The 22,364-nt window shown below is 42.6% G+C and overlaps 1 protein-coding gene across 1 annotated transcript in view; it reads left to right on the plus strand.

Annotated features, from left to right (window-relative positions):
* Window positions 1-22,364, plus strand: part of LOC145402194 (fibrocystin-L-like) — a 62,684-nt gene that overhangs the window by 18,934 nt on the left and 21,386 nt on the right. The window contains exons 26-53 of the mRNA XM_080274312.1: window positions 404-607; window positions 869-993; window positions 2,163-2,311; window positions 3,112-3,408; window positions 3,520-3,684; window positions 3,718-4,193; window positions 4,601-4,739; window positions 6,496-6,613; window positions 6,733-6,882; window positions 7,886-8,063; window positions 8,394-8,544; window positions 9,183-9,342; window positions 10,285-10,466; window positions 11,067-11,233; window positions 12,066-12,304; window positions 12,767-12,921; window positions 13,148-13,432; window positions 14,126-14,298; window positions 14,944-15,013; window positions 15,368-15,530; window positions 15,895-16,130; window positions 16,790-16,939; window positions 17,473-17,691; window positions 18,190-18,287; window positions 19,027-19,224; window positions 19,742-19,923; window positions 20,133-20,251; window positions 21,056-21,206. Of these exons, the coding sequence (XP_080130438.1) occupies window positions 404-607; window positions 869-993; window positions 2,163-2,311; window positions 3,112-3,408; window positions 3,520-3,684; window positions 3,718-4,193; window positions 4,601-4,739; window positions 6,496-6,613; window positions 6,733-6,882; window positions 7,886-8,063; window positions 8,394-8,544; window positions 9,183-9,342; window positions 10,285-10,466; window positions 11,067-11,233; window positions 12,066-12,304; window positions 12,767-12,921; window positions 13,148-13,432; window positions 14,126-14,298; window positions 14,944-15,013; window positions 15,368-15,530; window positions 15,895-16,130; window positions 16,790-16,939; window positions 17,473-17,691; window positions 18,190-18,287; window positions 19,027-19,224; window positions 19,742-19,923; window positions 20,133-20,251; window positions 21,056-21,206 (5,099 nt within the window). The remainder of the gene's footprint in view (window positions 1-403; window positions 608-868; window positions 994-2,162; window positions 2,312-3,111; window positions 3,409-3,519; window positions 3,685-3,717; window positions 4,194-4,600; window positions 4,740-6,495; window positions 6,614-6,732; window positions 6,883-7,885; window positions 8,064-8,393; window positions 8,545-9,182; window positions 9,343-10,284; window positions 10,467-11,066; window positions 11,234-12,065; window positions 12,305-12,766; window positions 12,922-13,147; window positions 13,433-14,125; window positions 14,299-14,943; window positions 15,014-15,367; window positions 15,531-15,894; window positions 16,131-16,789; window positions 16,940-17,472; window positions 17,692-18,189; window positions 18,288-19,026; window positions 19,225-19,741; window positions 19,924-20,132; window positions 20,252-21,055; window positions 21,207-22,364) is intronic.

Genomic DNA, 22,364 nt, shown 5'->3' on the forward strand with positions numbered 1-22,364 from the left:
AAAAGCTTCCAAATCTTGCCTCTTCCAAAGGATATTGAACAGAAAGAAAGTCAAAATCAAGATCTGTTTATTTTAAGATGCCTGGACACATTCCATTGAAAAGACTGATGGCATAGTCAGTGGGAGAGACAAATGGAGGAAAATAGATCCAAGTAGACTATTAGCATTCATGAAAGGCTGAGGTTACTGGCTGAGTCCTGCATTAGCTTGTTTGACAGAAAATAAGCAACAGTGGGTAGCTACACATGTTCTGCAAGCTTTCCACACCACCACCACTGCCAGCAGTTCTTCATCATCATCATCATTTTCATAATCATCATCATCATCATCATCATCATCATCATCATCATCATCATCATCATGAAACCCACTCTAGTCACATTGATTCCCTTCTGATTCACAGAGGCATTCAGGTGAGGTCGGGCAGCACCCTCACACTCTCGGGATCAGGCTTTGGAACCACTGCCTGCCAACATGAGGTTACCGTAGGGGGTGCCACCTGCTCTGTGACCTCAGCTAGCCCTACCCAGCTGACCTGTGACCTCGACCAAACCAGTGACCTGATATCAGCCAAGGCTTTCCCGATCAAAATCATCGTTTGGAATAGGTAGATGAGGTTTTCGTTGATAAATTATTACTCACCTTCGTATTACTTTTAATTGATCTGTTTACAGTGCTTACTAAAAATAAAAATATTTTAAACTTTTGACAAATATCCCTATCTGCTTAGATACATTACATCAACTGCTTACACACTTACTCACCCAACCTTTCACCAACCTGTGTGCCCACCCACCTGCCCAGTCACTGACCCTTCTACCTACCCAGCTACCAACCTGCTAAAATTGCCCAACCCCTCCCCATACAGAGGTGAGGCACAGGTGGACATCCCTAACTACTTGTCATCAGGCCAGGTAACGGTGGTACCTGTAGTCACTGCCTTCACGCCCAGGCAGGGTTCCGTCCATGGGGGCACCAAGATTACCATTACAGGTGAGGAATGATTTGATACCCTCAGGATTTAGTGTGTGTAAAGGTATATATTGACACTGTGTAAAATATTCTGAAAATTATGTGGCCATGTGGAGAGGATGGAGAATGAGAGACTGACTAGAAGAGTCTTTGTGAGAGATGTGGAGGGGGGAGGGAAAGTGGGAGACCAAGGATGAGATGGGAGGGATGGGGCAGAGAGATATGTGAGAGAAGGAGGTTTGAATTGGAGAGATGGCACCCTGATGGTGGAGGACCAGGTGACATGGAAGCGATTTGTGCCCTCCCCATATGGGATTCTGGCATCTGGCTAGAGAGAGAGAGAGAGAGAGAGAGCTATCAATACTGTGCCTAAATTTGTGAGCCTACGAGACTTTTTGTTCTCCTTTCTTAACCCCCTTCTTTCCATGGATATATTTTTCACTTTAGTCTTGATGCTTTTGTACAGTTTGAACCAGTTTATTAGACTTTTTTTTGTTTTATTCACAGTACCTTCAGATGATTTTATTCAGTTTGTTAAAGACTTTCCAGACAGGAAGGGTTAGACACAGTGATCTATAATCACTTCACTCTTTGAAATCCTTTGTGACGTTGAGTAAAATGATCTGAGGGTAGTAAAAATAAAATATAAAATAGGATATGAGAGTTAAATTTAATATTTTAATTTGCATTTTGCATGTTTCTTATGCTGTTTTGTATGTTATTAATACCACCACTGATGACACAAATGACAAATGAGAATATTAATGTACCATATGCAGAAATAACTGGAAGGGAAGACTTGCTAGAAAACCTAAACTGACTGGAATACTAGCCTGAGTTGATCAGTCACTCTGTAAGGGTTGTTGCATTCTCATGTACATGGGAGGCTACATGGCACCTCTTTCCATGGTAGTTTATTTTTAGTGCATGGTAAGTTAATATTCCCTTGTACCTGGGATGTTGTTTGTGCTTCAGTCCTTATATGTACTGGACATTAGTAGCCTAGTCATGGGCCGTTATATCTCAAGGCAGTGCAATGATTTTTTTTTTCCAACTTCCGTAGCCCCGGGCTCCTACGCTTGTCATGGGGCAACGTAGGATTGGATGATGGGTGGATGGATTTATTTTTCCAATTTGAACTTTTCTTCAGGTAAGCAGAGATTTCATCATAATCTTCCCATTGTTGACAGGGTCTGGGCTGAAGAGTGAGAGTAGTGCAGCCACAGTGAGTGTAGGTGGTGCAGCTTGTGTTGTGGAGAGCGTCACTGCCACCACCATCGTCTGTGTCACAACCGCTCATAGTCCTGCATCACTCACACTGGCTGTAATGGTTGGACAGGTTAGCATTCTGGGAATTTTATATGATTAAAAAGGGGATTCCCACCCCATGTATTGGTGGTTAATACAATGATGATGATGAATTATGGAGATTTGACATGAACAGGCAACTTTGCTTAATACACTTAAGCCATATACTGTGGGACCTATAGAGTAACTGATCCAGGGAATTGAGGGATATCACTTTTTGTTATTAGAGAAACTTTCCATTCCATCTGAGTTAGGCTCAAGGGGAGCTTCTGAGTGAAGAGGTGTTAGATTGTAGAGCCTAAAGGGCTTATGGAAACATGTTCCATTGAAGTGACAGTTTTTATAAATAAGAAAGTCTTGGTACTGTACATGTATAGGGGAATCTCAACAGGGTGGGAACATGTAAGACCATGTACCTGTAACTGCACCCACTTACACATGTGCTTCCTGGTGGAACTAGATTTTAGTCCAGGGGAGGGCCAGTTAAGGAAACCTTGGTCCTGATGAGCGTCAGTTGGGCACACGCTAACTTGATCACTGGGAGCTCCCTGACTAATGTAAAGAAAGTATGGCCTCCAGTATGAAACAAAGTTAGTGGGACATGCGAGGTGAAAGTGCAGGAAGATTATAATAGGGTTTGAAAATTATTTATTTCATGATTTTACATTTATTGTGGCTGCAGCTTAGTGACTGCAAGTGAGGCATGGAGCATTCTACAAAAAGTAGAGGATTTCCAACTTTTGTCTCAGTGGGGCAAAGCCACATGCAGGAGGGATGTGTTTCATAGTATTTTTTTTCCACTATCCATATTAACCTATTGGTTTTCTGCAGGTTCCAGCAATAATGGACCTTTCTGACAAGCAGTATGTCTACACCCTGGCAGCAACCCCCACTGTCGCCTCAGTCACCTCCTCTGGCACCTCTCTCACCATTACTGGCTCAAACTTTGGTTCCAGCAATTCAGGTGTAATTGTTATTCTTCAACCTGTGGCACAAAGAAGATGGAGAAGAGGCTTGGAAACTGAAGAAAATAGAGAGAAGTTGAAAACTGAAGAGGATTTAGAGGATGAGAGGGGAATGATGAAGAATTTGGAAGAAACTGGAAAAGAGGCAGAAGAGGTTGAAGATGCTGATTTTGATACTGGTGATGTGGATGAGTTGATGGGTCTACAGGAGATCACAGAGGAGGTGAAGGCATACATGCAGGAGACAGGAGAGTCGGTATATGCATCTGTCAAGAAGAACCAGCCCAAACTCAAAGCCTTCCACACAGACCTGCTGGGGGAGGAGTCTGACTTTTGGGGCAAGTTTACAAAGACGGATGCCAAGAGTTTCAGTGACTCCTTGAGGCTTGGGGCATGGCGGGTGGGTGGTAGTGGCATTAAAGCAGGAGAGCAGAAGAACGTGGAAGAGGAAAATAAGGAAAGGAGGAAGAAGCGATCAACAGAAGAGGAAGAGCATGATGAAGGAAGGAAGAAGAGGACCGCAGAAGATAGCACCATTACTTGCACCCCAACCTCTGTCACTGACACCCAGATCATATGCAGTGCCCCAGAAATATCAGCTGGGAATTTTATTGCAAAGGTCAGCATTGAAGGCAGTGGTGACTCGAATTCTGAATCGGTGACAGCGAGCTCTGAGATCACAGCTTTTGAGCCAAATGAGGGCAGTACGAATGGTGGGGTGATCCTAACCATCTCAGGTTCGGCTCTCGATCCTTCTGATGTGTCCGTGGCCATCGGTAGTGTCTCTTGTGAGGTGCTGAATGTCACGATGACGACCATTATTTGCCGTACTCAGCCTCATGCTGCCACCACTATGCCGGTTAAGGTGACATCAGGAGGTGTTGAAGTTACAGCTCCAGGAGGGTTTACTTACGCAGCTTCGAAGACTCCAGTGCTGACATCTGTGACGTAAGTATGAGTATGGCTGTTTAGGTTCATTTTGGTCTCTCTCACTCTCTCTCTCTCTCTCTCTCTCTCTCGCTCTCTTCCATTCAATGTGGGAAGTGGTATTTTTTCTATGTTCTACATTTCAAAATTTGCAGTACCTGCTTCATTAAGGCTGCAGTAGTAGTTTAATACATTATAAGCAAATGGAAGTCAGTAGCTAGAAAAGTATTTTATTCCACATGGTATTAACAGAAAAAACATTACACAGTTTTGCTTGAGAATTAGACATCAGATAATAGCAGCTCTCTCTCTCTCTCTCACTCCATCTCACATTTTCTTGGCCCTGTTCTACCCCTCTTGCCCCTTCTTTTTCTTCCTCCTCTGACCTCCTTGTGTCATCCTCTAACCCCTGTCTCCTCCCCCCACAGCCCCGCCAGCACCAGTTCTGGGGCCTCTCTCACCCTCTCTGGCAGCAACCTAATGCCTTCCGGCTCCACCCCAAAGGTACTCGTTGGTGGAGCCCTCTGTACCGTCGGCTCTTCATCACCTACTGCGATCTCCTTCACCGTGAGTTGCCTGGACTGGTGGGAAATGTTAGGGAAAATGTTGGGGAAGTAAATGCAATAGACTGAGGAAAAATTTGGATGAAGTACAGTAATTTGAGGATAGTAGGGGAATATTTGTGGGTTATTTTGGGAATCATCATCATCAACATCATTGTTATCATTATCGTCATTGTCACTTTCATCGTTGTCGTTGTCATCATCACCATTAATAGCCTGAGACAATTCTTTTCAAGACAGTGGCTTCTTTCTTTCATCTTTAATTCACTTTCATATCCACCAAATTCCAACAGACCTTCAGATTTCTTCTTTCCCTTTCATATTTTGCTCCCTCTTCCTGTCACATTTCATTTCTGGGTTGCCACTCAGTTAACCCTGGTTTTATCTGTTATATTTGTAAGACATGACCGGCTCACAACCATTTCTGCCTTTTTATGGTGGTAAATTTATCCTTTACTTTTGTCTGGTTCCATATCCAAGATTTTTTTTAAATCTTCATGTGACTCTGAACACAGTCCTTATAATTTTGCTTTAGTCTTCCAATTCCCTCCAAGTAGTCCTAAGCTTGTGTTTCAGGGATTTTGTTCAAGTTCTGTTTTCCAGTCTATATGGTAGAACAAGAATGATGTGCAGATTACATAGCTGTTTGCTTTTTTTTCCTAACACAAAAGTAATTACCGGTATGTACAGTATTTTTCGTTGTCATACATCATCAAAAGTCCTCCATCCCATTCCTGCTTTTTCTTTGGTTTAATTTTCTTGAGCTGATACTAAAGTGCATTATAGGCATTCATCATCATGTTCTAGTTCTTCATCTCCTGTTTTTCATGAACTGGGCTGAAGATACCTGTTACGCAAAACTTGCATCATTTTCATATCTGTCTTCAGGTCTGTTTGTAGACTCTCCCATTTCATGTCATCAGTAATTTTTGTAGTTTCTCCCCTTATTCTCAAAAAGAAACAAAGAAAAGAAAAACTACATCCTCAGCAAATCAAAGAGTATTAAGTTGCTCTCCATTTATGTTGATTCCTCTGACATACCAACTTATTATCTGTGAATGTCATCTCACCTACCTTCTACCGTCCCTCCTTCATTTCCTCCTTGCTTGACAGTTGTATTGCCATGATTAGTCAGTCAGTCAATTCATCCTTAATTCCTGCCCTCTTGCATTTTCTCCTTCCTTTATTCTTTCCTAAGTCTTCCTTATTTCCATTCATCTCACCTTCCTCCCTCCCTCCCACATTGTCTTATTCCCTCACTCTTTCCTTCCTTCCTTCCTCCATCATTGCTTTTTTTTTTTTTTTTTTCCATCATTCTTTCCTTTCAATTGCCTTCCATCTTCCATTCCTGGCTCCTTCCTTCCTTGACTCCCTCCTTTTCTCATTCCATCATTTCTCTTCCTTCACTTTTTTTCTTCTTTCATCCCTTACACCAGTCATTTTTTTCCCTCCCTACTTTCCATATTCTTACCTTCACACCTTTATGCGCTCCTTACTGCTCCCGTGTCCCTCACTCATATCTTCCTCCTGAATTACCTTATACTTTCCTTCTGAGCTTCCTTCTGTCAGATCTCCCTTCCTTCCTTCCTTTCTATCTTTCTTTTTTCTTCCTTCCTTCCTCCCTTCCATTTTTTCTTTCCTTCCTTCTTTCCCAACTCATCCATCCATCCATCCATCCATCCATCCATCCATCCTTCCTTCCTTCATTCCTTGCCTCCTTTCTTCTATCCTTCCTTTATCTATTTTCTTTCTTCCTGCAGGCACCAGATCTGATGGGAGGAGATCACGAGGTGGTGGTGATGGATGCAACCTATGGTGACTCCAATGCCCTCACCCTCACCTACAACTTCACAGTCACCTCCCTCGCACCAGTCACAGGTGAGTGAGAGAGAGAGAGAGATACCTGCCTGTGTGAATAAAATTTTAAACTCATGAAAAAAAAGACAGTAAGCAAATAACATGTGCATGTCCAAGCCTCCTGATCTTGGTATTTTTAGGAGGGTTCGGAGGTGCAGAGGTGACCATCTCTGGGAAGGGCTTCGACCCCTACGGTGCCTCCAGTGTCACTTTCTGTGGCACCCCCTGCAGCCCCGTCACCACCTCCTCCTCCTCTGAGCTGAAGTGCGATGCCCCACCCATGGATACAAGTAAGGGCATTTAGATTGTATTTAAGTGAAACTGGTGATTTCAGTGGAGCTCCTCCTTATTGATGCACTCTGCATATTGCTTCTTATTATCCAATTATATGTAACTGATGAGAATTATGAGGATATTTAGCAGCTATAAGTAACATGCAAGAGAAGTGAGGGTGTAATGGGCTGAACAAACTTTACTAAAGAGCTTCATGTGCCTGCTATAATGTAGCCCTCATTCTCATTAGTGAAGGAGGCTCCCAACATTTTTTCCTTAGTGATTTATTTTGTTTATTGAACTGCATTGTTCTTCAGTATGTTATTTATCCCTTTGTAATATGGACATAGATTGCATAAAGACCATATAAGAAATAATAATGCGCCATATAAAAAGATAAATTGGTAAGAAAGTGGTGTTAGAAAGCCTCATAAGCTAATAAGAGTATAGGTTTAAGTACAAGAGGTGAAGAAAAACTAAGTTTATTTTTAGGTTTAGCTTGGTGGTGGAGAAGTTGCAGGCAGACCTCATTGTATGCAAGGTCTTTTCCAATATCTCACTACCATATGCTTTCCATGCAACTAGTACTGCAAGTTGCAGGAAACAAGTAAATTGGGTTTAGAGGCTGCACTATGATTCTAACATTATTTTTGTTTAGTTTAGTTTGGGTTTAACCAAAAGAACATTTAAAAAGGTGATATTTTATGAGGATTCTGTATTATAGGGTAAAGGAATGCATCTCCAGTTGTTATTCAGTTTTGAAGCCTCTCTAGTCTTTTGGTTTCAGTGTCTCTCTATCTGTCTGTTACCCCACTGGGCTGGAAATCAAATGAGCTCATAACAAGGAGGGACAAGGATTTTGATGGCTTGGGAACTAAACTCATTTATAGGGAGAACTTGCTACTGGATGAACAGGGCCAAGGGGTAAACAGACTTAGTCCAGTAGGCTAACCAAACTAGGCATTGAACTCGCCTATACTGATGACCTGCTGTAGCTGTAATTCCCTCCCCACTCAACAGATGGTGGCAGCTCCCTGGTTTGTGATGTGACAGTTACAAACCCAGATGGTGCCAGCACAACACTTGCTGCCTCCTTCACCTATGATGCAAGCATCACCCCCTCTGTCACCTCCGTCACTCCCAAGAGAGGTGGCACTGCAGGAGGCACTACCATCACCATCACAGGCGCTGGATTTGCGTGAGTTTGAAATTAGGTGTTTGCACTTATTTCCCTATTTCTGGATCCTACTTGCCCAGTCTGTAGGTGGGACAAAGGGTCAGGATAATGATGATGATGATGATGATGATCTCTGACTGGTTTTAGAAACATCTCTCAGCCACCTCCTTATCCCCTGAAAGAAGAATGAACGACTGCAGGACAGCCTCAGCCTGTGGTTTACTTGGTTCACTTTCAAATGAGCATGGGACCACAGCAACAACAGTAAAGTACCAGGCATAAAATAATAAACACCTGTACATCATGAGACTAATGAGGTTATTAATTACCACACACTGCCACCACCACCAGATCAAGTGGGAACCAAGTGACCATCGATGGTTCAGTGTGTGTGATTCAGACTGAGAGCAGCACCAGCATTACCTGTGTCACTGAGCCACACCAGGGACCTGGCCGCTTCCCAGTTGCTGTTAAGGTCCCTGCAAAAGGAATCGCCACCACGGTTAGTTTGGGGGGATGGGGTGAAGGATGGAAGGAGTGAGACTGAGAAGGAGAATAAGATACTGATAGATAGACAGACATATAGACAGAGATATGGGATAGAGGGTTACAAAGGGTGAGAATGAGAAGGAGAATGGAAAGGATGAGAGATACTGATAGGTGAGGCAGACATTCAGCAGGAGAGAGGGAATAGAGAATTAGAAAGACAGAGTAAGCAGGAGATTGGAATGGGAGATACTGATAGATAAGAGAGTGCAAGAAGGAGGATCATCATTACTGTATATGTATCACCAAGAGTCATCAGGGGCCAGACCTCTTGCTTGACACTGTCATTATCTGCAAGAGAGAGAGAGAGAGAGAGAGATTAGAAGAGAAGGAAGAAGGAAAATAGGAAAACTTAGAGAGATTGATGCAGTGAAGAGAGAAAAAGTGAGGGATAGAAAGGAGGTTGAATGAAAGTAGGATGGAGTGGAGAGGATAGTTAAATAAGAGGGAGGAGGAGGAGGAGTTTACTGGAAAATCAGGTTAAAAGGTAGCAATGAAGAATAGACAGACAATTTTTATTAATCTGCCATGGAGTTAATAGCAAAATCGAGCATTGGAAAATGTGACATGATAATGATTTGCTGTACTCTGCAGGATGAGAATGGCAAATTCTTCTACATTGACCTGTGGAGCTCGGTGTACACATGGGATGGAGAGGCCCCACCCAGTGCTGGCCAGATGGTGGTTATAGAAAAGGGGCAGACCATCCTCCTCGACCAGTCCACTGATGTCCTCAAAATGTTGCTTATTAAAGGTATAGTTACATCATCATTGTCATCGTCATTGTCATCATCATCATTATTGTCATCATCATCATCACCATCACCATCCATTCATCATTCATCATCATCATCATCATCCTTTTTCCTACCTAACCATATGCTGAGGTGGGATACTGAAGCAGGAACTTCTACCTCACCCCATTTTCAGGTGGGAAAAAAAGGTCAGAATGATAATCATGATTGTGCTTTGATGTTTTTTGTCTTTACTAAATGGAGAAGAAAATTAGAAAATATATGAGAAGGCTGGGATTTAGCATATATTGATCGTATTCCTAAATGATCTTTGTATAGTCATTAGGCACTTATTCAAACATTCAACATTTTTAGCTCCATAGTGATGCAAATATCCCATCTCTTTACTACACAGCCTTTTTATCTCCACACCTCCTACCATTCCAAGCAGCTTTCCTTCGTGTACCATTATATTGCTTCCTCAGTCTCTGTATCCATTTGTGTTTAGGCAGATGGCAGACACATTGTATTGAAAGCAGCAGTATGTGCAGGTGGATATGTTGGGAGCTTCTTAGGTTCCAAGGTGGTTTTGAGGCAGTTTAATAGGACTGTACAGTAGCTAGTTTTATATTACCTGGCAGAACTGGGCCACTCCCATAACTTGAACACTCAGGTGGGGTTGTATAATATTCACTGAACTTTCAATGAGATGGGAGTATCTTCATGGTTACTGTAGTTGATGTGTTATTACCTGACAGAAATGGGTTTGTCTCACAACTTGAATACTTAGTTATGGTTGCATGAACTTTTATCCTTAGTTTTGAGATAGGACTGAGTCATCTTGGCTACTTGTCAAATTGACCCTCTCATCTGACAACACTTAGCTATCAGATAGACTGAAAAGTCTTAGGGATTTTCATCAGGTTAGAACAAGCACCCCATAATGACAACTATACATTTAGGTGGACATGTGGTATTCGATGATGAGGCCTCAGCGGAACTTGTCTTGCGTGCCGAGTACATCCTCATTGTGGAAGGTGGGTCACTGAGCATTGGCAGTGAGGAGGAGCCATTCCAGGGGCAGGCTGTTATTGAACTTCATGGCAGTGCTAGCTCCATTGAACTCCCACACTATGGAGCAAAGGTGAGGAAATGATACAGTATTGTACTTGGAATTACTATGTATATTATTTAGCCCTGTAAAGTGGAGCCACAATTCCCAAGATTTACTTTTGTTTCAATGAGTGTGAGTCATTTCATTGACTTGTCCCTCTCTGTCAGTTTGTCTCTCCATCCCATTCTGTACGCTCCCCATCCCCTATGCAAGCAATCTTTTCATTTTAAATTGGCCTTAAATAACCACTTCATCTTGAATCTGAGATGGAACATAACTCTAGTCATGAAGAAGAGATTGCTGTGGAAAGGAGATGGAGGTGTAGTATTGTCATTCAGCCATCAGGTTCTGGGAAATAAGCTGCAAAAAGACAAAAAGCTCCACCAAGTCAGTCTGAAAGAAAAATAGCAATATAGACAAGCATGGTGCATACATCCCCATCACTTATTATCCACACCCTATGCCATATGCAGGTTCTGGCAATGAGGGAGGCCAGTTTAAATGCTGCCTAAGGACAAAAATCTTCAGCAAGTCCAGGTGAAAGGGAAATAGTGGTGAGAGAGAGCAGTTTAGATATGCATGGTGCCCATATCGCAGTTACTCATTATCCACTCCCCATCCCCCATGCAGGTGCTGGCGGTGAGGGAGGGCAGCTTAGACGTGCATGGTGCTCACATCCCCATCACCTGGACACATCTGGCTGCCACTGTCTCACCTGGGGACACCACCATCAACCTCAAGTTGCCTGTCACATGGAAGGCCGGGGATAAGATAGTCATTGCTTCCACAGAGTTCAGGTAAACACGTCCATCCATCCATCCATCCATCCATCCATCCACCCACCCACCCACCCGTCCGTCCGTCCATCCATCCATCCATCCATCCATCCATCCATCCATCCATCCATCCATCCATCCACCCACCCACCCGTCCGTCCGTCCGTCCGTCCGTCTGTCCATCCATCCATCCATCCATCCATCCATCCAGTCAAGCCCAATAACCCTGAAATTCTGCATTTCTTTAGTTTTGTCAGACAAGAGACCCTTCACCCCAGCAGAACCCCGGGGAAAAATATACACTCACCACCCATTCTCGGCTTTACACTTAATTTCTAATGTCACTTCTTTACCCTTTACTGTCAGCTCTCTTTCAGTTATTGAGCCCTGTTCTCAGCTTGTCTTTCATTTCCAACTGCCCTCTGTTTCAACTATTAGGTGTCTTACTGTGTGTTCTCATCTCTGCACTTCAGTTCTACTCTCAGCCTCTTACATTTCCTCAGACTGATGAAAACTGAGAATTAAATAGAAAAAATTGCCCCTTTTTCCTCAGACGAATCTCACCGTGGCAGAACCCCCAAAACACAAACACATTTTTGTTAGAATAACATATATAAACTTCCTTTCCATTTTTGACCTAGTACAGTACTTCATTCCTATTCTCATTTCTCAGCCTTTCCCCAACTTTATAAAGAATAAGAATGTTAGATGGAAATCACCTCTGTCTCCCCAGATGAAAGAACTCTTACCCTATCAGAACCTCTGGAATACAGACACATCTCCATGGAAATGATACTTACTCTCACTTCCATTTTCAACTTAATTCTACCATCATCTTTTAATCTCTCTCCAGGTTTATGAAAAATGAGAATGAGGTGAGGGAAATTGCCTCCATCTCCCCAGATAAAAGAACCCTGACCCTGACAGAACCCCTGGAACATGAACACATCTCCCTGGAACAGACAATCGGAGGTCGCACCATAGAGACGCGGGCTGAAGTTGGCCTGCTGAGCCGAAACGTGAAGATACGTGGTGCCATCAACAGGGACTTTGTGGAAACTATCGAAGCATGTGATGAGAAGTGGAGACCTGGTTTGTATCATGTTTAATTTTTTATTTGCTGTATTTTTTTTACGTACTGAAATGAGAGTGTAAAATTGAGGTATGGAAGTTATTGAAGCTAAGGATTTGATGAGGGGTCAAAACAGTTGGGTAAGATATGTATAGAGAAGTACAGGATAAGGGTTTGGCACTCCTTTTTTAACATTAAAGTCAGTGGAATGATTTTTTATCAGATAAGTGTGTATGAAGCACATCTGAAAAAAAGGAAAAATTATATATGGAGATGATTATGCTTGTGAGGAGGATCCATGGTTTTTTTCATCACATATAAGTTTCTCAACAGACGTAATGATTTACACACATAATTACATATGCTTCAGATACAGTCAGTATATGCATACTTATTTATCAGCATTATGCTCACCTTTTTTCCAACCTAAGAATACTTTCACATCTACAGTTACAGTACTAACAAACATATCACTCTCCCAGGCCAGTTTAAAACCCAGTCATGCTTCAATGGCCGTTTTGGTGAGGAGGTAGGGAGTGACCAGTTTGGCGCCACTGTCATGATCTTCGGCAAGGAGATGAACAAGGGCCTAGTGCATGGCAGGATAGAGTACACTGAGGTTACTGAGGCCGGACAGGTGGGTGGTAGTGGAAGGTGGAGCAATAGTACCAGTAGTAGTGGTAGTGCTAATGAAAAGATACCATATACCTTTTGTAACACAGTTGAAAGTGTTTATGGTATATCATGTGTGACATAAAAGTACTGAAGTTGTAGTAGAATTGGGATGTGAAGGAGGTTGGCCATGAGGTTCCACTTAGTACCTTGTATAATATTTTTATCAACAATTTCCTCATTTTTCACAGGCATTCCAGTTGGGCCGCTACCCTCTCCACTTCCACTTGGTCGGAAATGTTAACACTTCTTATGTGCGAGGATGTGCAGTCCACCGAACCTACAACCGTGCCGTGACCATCCATGCAGCGGACTACCTCACCGTGGAGCGCAATGTGGTGTACAATAATATGGGTCATGCCATATTTACTGAGGATGGGGTGGAACAGCACAATGTTATACAATTCAACCTGGCCATCTACACGCGTACTTCCTCATCTCTCCTCAACGTTGATATTACACCTTCATCATACTGGGTGAGAAGAGTGCATTGTTCACCCCACATCCCAATTGTGGTTTATCCCACAATCCCAAATTTGGTCACTTCTTCAATCCCACAATCAGCCACCATCACTATCTATCTATCTATCTATCTATAGCCCGACGCCCTAATCCCGCAAAGGGTGGCCGCAGACAAAACGCCTCCAAGTCACTCTGTCACCCACCATTTGACTCCCCTCCCCCCAACTCACCCCCCCCTCCCTCATATACCTCTCAACTCCATCCCTCCACCTCATCCTCGGTCTACCCCTCCCTCTCCCTCCCTCCACCTCACCTACATACACCCTCTTAGTCAGTCTTTCATTCTCCATCCTCTCCACATGTCCAAACCACCTCAGTGTATTTCTCCTAATCTTTTCAACCACATCCACATCTACCCCACAACGTTCCTTCACTTCTTCATTCGTCAACCTGTCCCTCCATGTCACTCCACATGCTCCTCTCAAGTAACTCATTTCCACTGCTCTCACTCTTGACTTGTTCCCCTCTTTTTTTTTTTTTTTTGCAAGGTCCACGCCTCGCTTCCATACCATCATGCAGTGACTTCTTAACTTCCACCATCACACATTTGGATATTGTCTCCGTCCCACAATCCCACATTCATTTGCTGTCCCACAGTGCCACATTCAGTCTTCACCACACAATTCCACATTCACTCTGCTCTGTAGGTGGTGAACCCCAACAACATCGTGCAGCATAACGCAGCAGCTGGGGGTACGCACTTCGGCTACTGGTACAGGCTGGAGCGCCACCCCTCCGGCCCCTCCGCCACCACCTCATATTGCCAGAATAATGCTCCCATGGGTACCTTCAGGAACAACACTGCACACTCTATTGGAAGGTGGGCTGGAATGCTGGTGTGTCCATCTTAATTATTGTTAATGCATCTAGCTTTCTCACCGGAGAAAGGATGCAGTTTCATTATTCTTATGTATCACCTTCATCATTATCATTTGAACCCCAATTCATACCAGAAACATTAGATTTTTTCATTACCTTCAAAAGCCATTATCATTATCATCATCATTGTTGTCATCGTCATCATCATCATCGCCACTGTCTTGATCTTTTACTCCCACGATTTAAAACTTTCGATTCCATCCTACAGCGAGTATAATCTGCAGCAGTACAATAATTTGGAAGTTTCAGACTACTTTGACACAGCAGACAGTATCTTCTAATACTGCATGTAGAGTGAGAGATGGATAAGCAAGTAGACAGTTAAATGAATAAGTAGGAAGTTCAGATACGTTTTGTTTTTTATGTGTCCAGCTCGGGCATGATAGTCCAGTCCCTGAGGTCCAGCAACCCACCTAGCTACTTGACAGATTTTTGTGTCATAGAAATGCTTGTCTGCTCATTCATGTGCATGCTCCTTTAGGCACACTTAAGCAGACATGTGAGAGAGAGAGAGAGAGAGAGAGAGATATTAATGTCCTAGCGACTCTTCATTGTAACTAGCCTGTGCCTGTCACTTGTTTTAAAGGTACGGGTTGTGGGTCTTCTCCATGGACGGTTACTTCCCCAAATCTGGCACCTGCTCTGGTCAGAATCAGGTGAGTTTAATTATTTCACAAACTTTCACACATACCCAGCTATCCACAACATCCCAAAACTGACATTACTGGCGTAATACATTGATGCTGTTGCTTACTCTCAGTCTTTCCCTCCTCCTTGAACTTCATTTTTGCACACTGTATGCTACCGATGTCAAAATATCTATCTATCTGTCTGTTTGTCTGTCTTATCTATCTGTTCATCTATATATGTATCTATTTCTGTCTATCTGTTTATCTCTGTCTATCTGTATCTATTACCAGACACCTCAATCCCTTAAGAGATGGCCACAAATATCTGCTGTGCGTAAATATTCATAATAACTCAAACCTCACACCAATGGCCTACCACAGGTTGCAGCGTGGCACGACTTCACGGTTTGGCGGTGTGACCGAGGGGCAGAGGTGGTGTTTGGTGGGGCCCTGCAGTTCCATAACTTTGTGACCCTTGACAATAAGCATGCTGGCCTAGAGATGGTGAAGGTCAAGGGAGGCTTCGGGGCCGATGATGGGCCGGGTGAGTAGGAAGGATGAATCTTGAACGGTAATATTAAAAGTTGATCTACCAAGTGGTTCTTAGAATTTCAGGCTCTTCAGTACCAGTTCATCTTGTATGTTTTATTCTTGCTGCCATGCGACAGCTTTGTTCTACAATTCACCACATCAATGTGATGATGTATTTAGCTGTATTTTTCCTACAGCAAGACAGTTTTGCTCAGCTTATGACATCTATAATTGTGAAAGGGTTGATGAAGGTTTTATCTAACCCTTCCAGTTCAGAAATCTCTCCAAGACTAAATACAGTCATCAGGAGATAGCAAGTGTCATATAGATAATTTGTCACTGAATTGAATAAGTTAACCTCCTTACTCCTTGCTCAGGTGTATTCAACTCACTGGTTATTGGATACTCGGCACTGACTCCTGGTGGCTGCCAGGACCAGATGAGTGGCATCATTGCACCCAAGCAGGACATATTCAGCATTGCAGATACCAAATTCGTCAACTTTGACAGTGGATCCTGCGCTGCGCTTTCTGGATGTTCGCAGTGCAAGTTCCGCCAAGGAGGATTTAGAACCCAAGTGAAGGGACTGACATTTGAAAATTCACCCAATAAGGTAAAGCCACATTCTTAAATCCTCCGCCATGGTGATTTATTACAGTATATTACTTTATTGTAACAGTGCTGCCTCCAAATTATTTTATTGTATTCAGGTAAGGAAGGACCTCTAGCTGCCAAGTGGTTATTGAAGGCTCCATGTAACCCATAGTTTGTAATGTTCCCCTGCAGTTTGAATAACACCATCTGAAGATGGCTCACACATTGGAAAGATTGAGTGTACAGTATGACCAATAAGTTAGATTATTGCTTTTGTTCCATCAGGGAGTATTAATGACTCAGGTGAGAGCATTGTCATTTAAAAGGAATGTTCAGACTCAAGTGAACTCTCACTTAAGGGGAATATGTGAACTCAAGTGAAGGAAAAGTCATTTAAGAAGATTTGGAACTCAAGGGAAGAACTGTCCTGATTTCACAACTTGCCAAACTCTCATGACTTCACAACTTGGATACTTTTTTGAACCTCACTTTCCTAATTTCACAATTCTTCAAACTCTCCTGATTCCACAACTCCATAATCTGTATATACCACGTTCTCATAATCTCACAGGTTTTCAAATTTTCCTTGTTACACAGCTCAGTACATTGCTTACATCCTCCCCCTGATTCCACAACTCTTCATCCCTAATTTCACAACCCATCTCACTTTCTTTCCAGCTGAAGTTCCAGTGGGAGCATGAGACCATCTGGATCGACACAGACGGTTCTTTGTCAGGGGCTGCAGAGAACCGTGTTGTACCGACTATGGGGATCCTGCCACCTGGGAACTGTCAGATGGATGTCCCTGCCTTCTCTGTTAACCCTGAGGTAAGAGATTGACAGTATGGAAAAATTTATATATGGTGCTGTATTCTCTGTCAGCCCAGAAGTAAAAGGTTGACAGCATGGAATTACTTATATATTACCATCTTCTTTCGTAGCCTCTCAGTAAGAGATTGACAGTCTGAAAAATGAACAGAGCAACCTCAGAAATCAGAACTTCTAAGGTTTAAACGTATCTAAAGTTAAAAATCCATAATGTGTGAAATCACTGCTATTCTTATTTACCAAAATTAACTCTTAACTTACAGTATATGACCACAGAAACAAGCTTTTAAAATGAATAACTACAATTATTTGGTACTGATTGACCTTGGTAACAAGTGTCTAGTCAACCATAGTAAATTTTGTCTTCCCTCCTGCTGGTCAAGAAGTTCTTTAGTTTGTGATTCATTTTAAACATTTTTCATATTCCACCATAATTATCACTTTTGCCATTCAGGGACTCTTGAGTGTAGGATTTTTGCTCTGCCTAATATATTTATAATTTTTAACCTCACCTCACTGTAATCTCATCTCAGGCCAAGGGGTCAGTGTGTAGCAACCTCAAGTTCCTACGATTCAACGTGAAAGGCCCCAACGTTGAGCCCCAGTCCCTGCAGGGCAAGAGCCTGATAGTGTCAAACGCACACGGCAACACTTCCATCCCATACCGCATCAAGAGGCTCACCACGGAGGGCTGGATGGGCATACTCTTCACTAAGGACACGTACAAGTGGCAGTTTGAGAATTCTGAGCAGGTTAGTGAGGGGTGAGGCTGTGTCATTATTGATATAGTGCCTTTGTTCTAACCTGTCAAAGATCCCTGGCCTCTTTGACTTAGTTGATGGCCATGTGTATTCAGGTTGGAGGATAAATTTGATTGGTAACCAAGAAGACTTATTCCTACCTCATAACTAAGGCTTGTTGAATATCTTGGAAGCATGACTTAGTATTCAAGTTGTGGGAGTAGCCCAAGTCCACCAGGTGAATACAAACTTAGTGGAGCAAGGATTTTTGGGACTTCAGTGGAATGTGAAAGAGCATCTGGCAGTTTCATTGGCCATGTGGTTGAGAGTATTCCCTTATTCTTGCTTTCACTTTCACTTATCTTTTTATTTATTTTTTTTACCTACCTCACCCCATCCACTGGTGGTAAATAAGGTCAGGATGATGATGATGATGATGATGATGATGAGGAGGAGGAGGAGGAGGAGGAGTATGATGATGGTAATGATGTACCTATTTGTCTTCTTCAGATCACGAACATATCATACAATGCAGACACACGCTTTATTGACTCAGAAGACTACTACTATGTTGAACATCAGTTCATGCAGTCACCTGATGGGTTTGGGTGAGTTTACTCTTTAATTTCGCTGTGTGTGTGTGTGTGTGTGTGTGTGCGCGCGCGCAGGTGTACGTGCATGCGAATTTTCTGTAATATGATAATTTTTCCCATTTATCCCTTTAATTTATTTTTTGTAAATTTTGTGTAGCACAATAAGCTTTCTTGTTTAGCATTTTTTTGCATTTTGTATAGTAGGATACGTTTTTTCATTTATTCCTTTATTTACATGGGTGGCTAATCCCAGGCATCCCTATACAGTACAGTAAAGGCAGTTTTTGTTATAAGTCTGAGTTATGTTCTAGAATATCACATTTTACAGTACAGTTGGTATTATAAATTGCAGGGACTGACAGATCACTGTTATGAGTATCATTAGAGTTTTATTAGGACACATTTGTGTAATATGCTGTGGACTTGACAGAAAAAAAGACATTAGAAAAGACAAATTGTGATCAGTACAGTACTTTGTATAATTAACCAATCCTCCTGTCCTGAGAACAGTAGATGAGTCTTGATGGTAAATTGTCAGATTAGCTGCCCGGTCTGACTACACTTGATCATCCACTGAGCTGAATGAGGCTAGGGATCCTTGTGAAGTTAGGTGTCCCTATATCCAACAGCAAAAATTAACCAGACTCTTCCAGCAGAATGGTGGTTGATGAGTGTAACAGGTTAGAATGAATATTCTATAGGTCAACATGCCTCCTTATGTCCATCAGTATAATCAACCAACCTCTCTCTGCAGAACGGTGGATGATGAGCGTAATAGTAGTACTAGCCTGCCAGATCCCAATGCTGGGGGTATCCATGGTGACTACTACTGGGACCCTGCTGCCATGACCATGACATACCTGGTGACACGCACAAGGAGCAGACGCAGGCGCACTGTGTTTGACGACCGACCCACCGGCAGAGACCGCAGCATTAAGTTCAGGGTGTATAGGTAAATGGTACTGTTTGTGGTAAAGCTTCTGGTGGTGCTGGTGATAGATGCCTTCATACAGTGGCACCAAAATAACTAAGTAACTATGCTACCCAGCTAGACATATTTCTCTCAGCTACCTCCCATTCCCCCAGAAGGAGGATGGTTGACTGCAGGGGAAAGGCAAGTTTTGCCTGCAGTCCACTGGGTTTATTGTCAAATGATCCTAGAGTCATAACAACAGTATTACAGCTGGTGAAGATGTTCATGTTAAATTAGTCCAAAAGAAAACTATTGGAAAACTTCATGACATGGTTGATGTGTCAGTATTAGATTAGAGCTAAAGAAAAGACACATTCCTTGTGAGCTACAAGATTCACTTTAGACCGAATAGGTAAATACAGGTCCTAACATAGTGTAATGTCACCAACCCCAGCCTAATCTCATCTCACCTAACTTAACCTAATCTGCTTTCACCAAACGTAATCTAATCCAACTCAACTCATCCCAACCCAGCCTCACCTCACCTCCTCCACAGATGTAAGTACGAGGGCTGCATCCCCCCTACGGCTCCCCCAATACCCACTGGCCGGCCTGATGTCACACACCGCTGGTCAGACAGGGAGGCATGGAAGCTGGTTCCTGTTGGTTCTGGCGGCCACCCAACAGAGAACGAGTATGATTTGCCAAAAGATGGTGATTCAATTGTTATTCCGCCAGGTAAGAGAGAGAGAGAGAGTAAAAGAGTTGACAGTTTACCCTACTTTCCGGTACCAGTCTTTTGAAAAAACTGTGATCTTTCAAAACACAAACCCTGACTTATGACGTGAACAGCCATATTTATTCTCTCATCCATTTATTCTTTCTTATGCATTTGTCCTCACTCATGCATTTCTTCTCTGTCACTGGTACTTCTTCCATATGTGCAGGGATGTGGATGATAGTGGACACTCCTACCCCAAGCCTTGGTCGAGTATATGTGTATGGCGCCCTGGAGTTTGAGAACACCATGGACCACGTCTTTAATGCCTCCATCATCTTTATTAAGGTTGTTAGATTTTTGTTTTGGTTTACTCTTGTTGTTATTTTTGTTTGGGTTTTGCTCTTGTTGTTGTTAATGTTGTGACCCCAGACTCACCTGAAGTGTGAACCCAGTAGACTGGTGATTGAAGTTGCCCATAATTTTTTGTTTACTGGATTGAGTCAGGCTTATATATCATACATTTCTCTAAATTTATGCAGTTTTTTTGCACACAGCTTTACTTTGTGGAGAAGTTCTGGGCTAGCAGTAAACCTCTTTTGAACAGATACAGTGTTATGATAATGATCATTCATTCATTCTTTCATTCATCATTCAATCCTGTGCTGCCCTATGAGGAGCATAGGAGCCCGGGGTTAGGCAAGTTGGTCCTGACATTTAAGATGAGAGTGACCAGCCTCACTCATCGCTGAGTGGCATTAAGTGAGCAGTAAACCCCCACCACCCCTTAGGTATAACCTGCCCAGGCTCAATCCAATTGGAGTGCCTTATTTACCCACTAAACCATCAGGCACGATAATGTGGTTATATGGTTACCACCCAGCACAGTAAATGGTTTCCTGGTGTACAGGAAAATGATAATGATAATTTTTCTGTTTTCAGACTATCAATGTATCTGTACCGTATAGCCAGATGCCATGATCCCAGAAGGGGTGACCACAAATTGCCTTCATCTTACTCAGTCCTCTATCTTCAGGCTACCCTCCATCTAACTCACACCACATTTATTTTAATTTTTATTTTTACCCTTTTTATGCTTATTAATTCTTCATTTGTTTTATTCATGTATTTGCTTATTTTTCTTCCTACCAGGGTGGAAAGATGGTTGCTGGTTTCTCCAAGTCAGAGCCATTTAACCGCAAGCTGAACATAGTGCTGCGTGGCTCCCTGGACCCCAACGACCCAGACAACCAGGACATGCCCCTCAGGAGTGACACACCTAACCTGGGATGGAAAGCACTTGGTATGTGGAATGCCAAATTAGTTCAGTTAGAGGTGATAGTTTCTTTACATTGATAACTGTCAGAATGAAAAAAAATCTAGCATTAATAGTGGTTGTAGTAGAAGCAGTAGTAGTGACCCCAGGCTTATCTGAATTTTAGCCTAGTGGATAGCAGGCTGGAATTTTTCTCCTGTAGCTTACCATCCTCCCTTGGGGGATAAGGAAGGAGTTGAGGGATGTGTGCAGGGCAGCAAAGCCATCCAGTTGTATCAGAGCCACAACATGATGGCATCCCTCTCCAGCACCAGAGAGCTTGTACCTGTGAATAGTAATTATGCAGGGTGGAGTGTTGCTTCATTAGTTGGAAGTCATATACTGTACTGTATATGTAAAAGAATTATGGACAATGGCTGTACTTGGTATTGTTTATCATCAACTTGTATTATTTTTACTATATACCTGCCAGAGATCAAGCAGCATGGAGAGCTGCTGTTAGGTGACCAAAGCTGATGCATGCAAGCATGTTGGAGCCTTTATAAGTGAAATGAAATGAAACAATATACTGTATATGTATAAATGCTTATTTATTCATTTCTCTTATTAATGTAGTCATGTTGCTACCCCATTGTCCACCACTGAGGTATAAATCTTGAGTTTGTCTTGCACAAGAGAGAGACAAATGGAGCTGGAACCTCTGTCTGCTGTTATTCATGGTTCAAAAGAGATCACAGAGTCTTGATGTAAATCTCTCCACCTCACGTAAACATTAGGCAGTCATGCAGGATGATGATTTAGCTGATCTTTTTGTAACTGGTTTGGACCTAAGAAGCATGATGATTTGAATGATGGTATTAAAAGACTTTAATCTCTTTCCTTTGCTTCCTTAACTCATTTTACCCACTTACAGTATTAATGTACTGTATGCTTCCATGCCTTGATGATGTGGTGGTAGAGATCCGTGGTCAGAGAAGACTGTGCATTAATGCAACACAGGTTGAAGCCATGGGATGGCTGGAGGTACCTGTTTCTCGCATACAAATGTTCCCACAGACACAGGGAGGCCTCTTATGGCTTAAATGAGGTGGAATATGGTACCCTAACCTCAGGCACTCATGCACTCTAAAAGGGGTAAAATTATTAAACTGTCATCAGTTAAAAAGGATTGGCTGCTATTGTGTG

This window comes from Coenobita brevimanus, chromosome 57, assembly GCF_032717465.1.
Source record: "Coenobita brevimanus isolate Jiangsu-jjx chromosome 57, ASM3271746v2, whole genome shotgun sequence".
NCBI classification, from domain to species: Eukaryota; Metazoa; Arthropoda; class Malacostraca; order Decapoda; family Coenobitidae; genus Coenobita; species Coenobita brevimanus.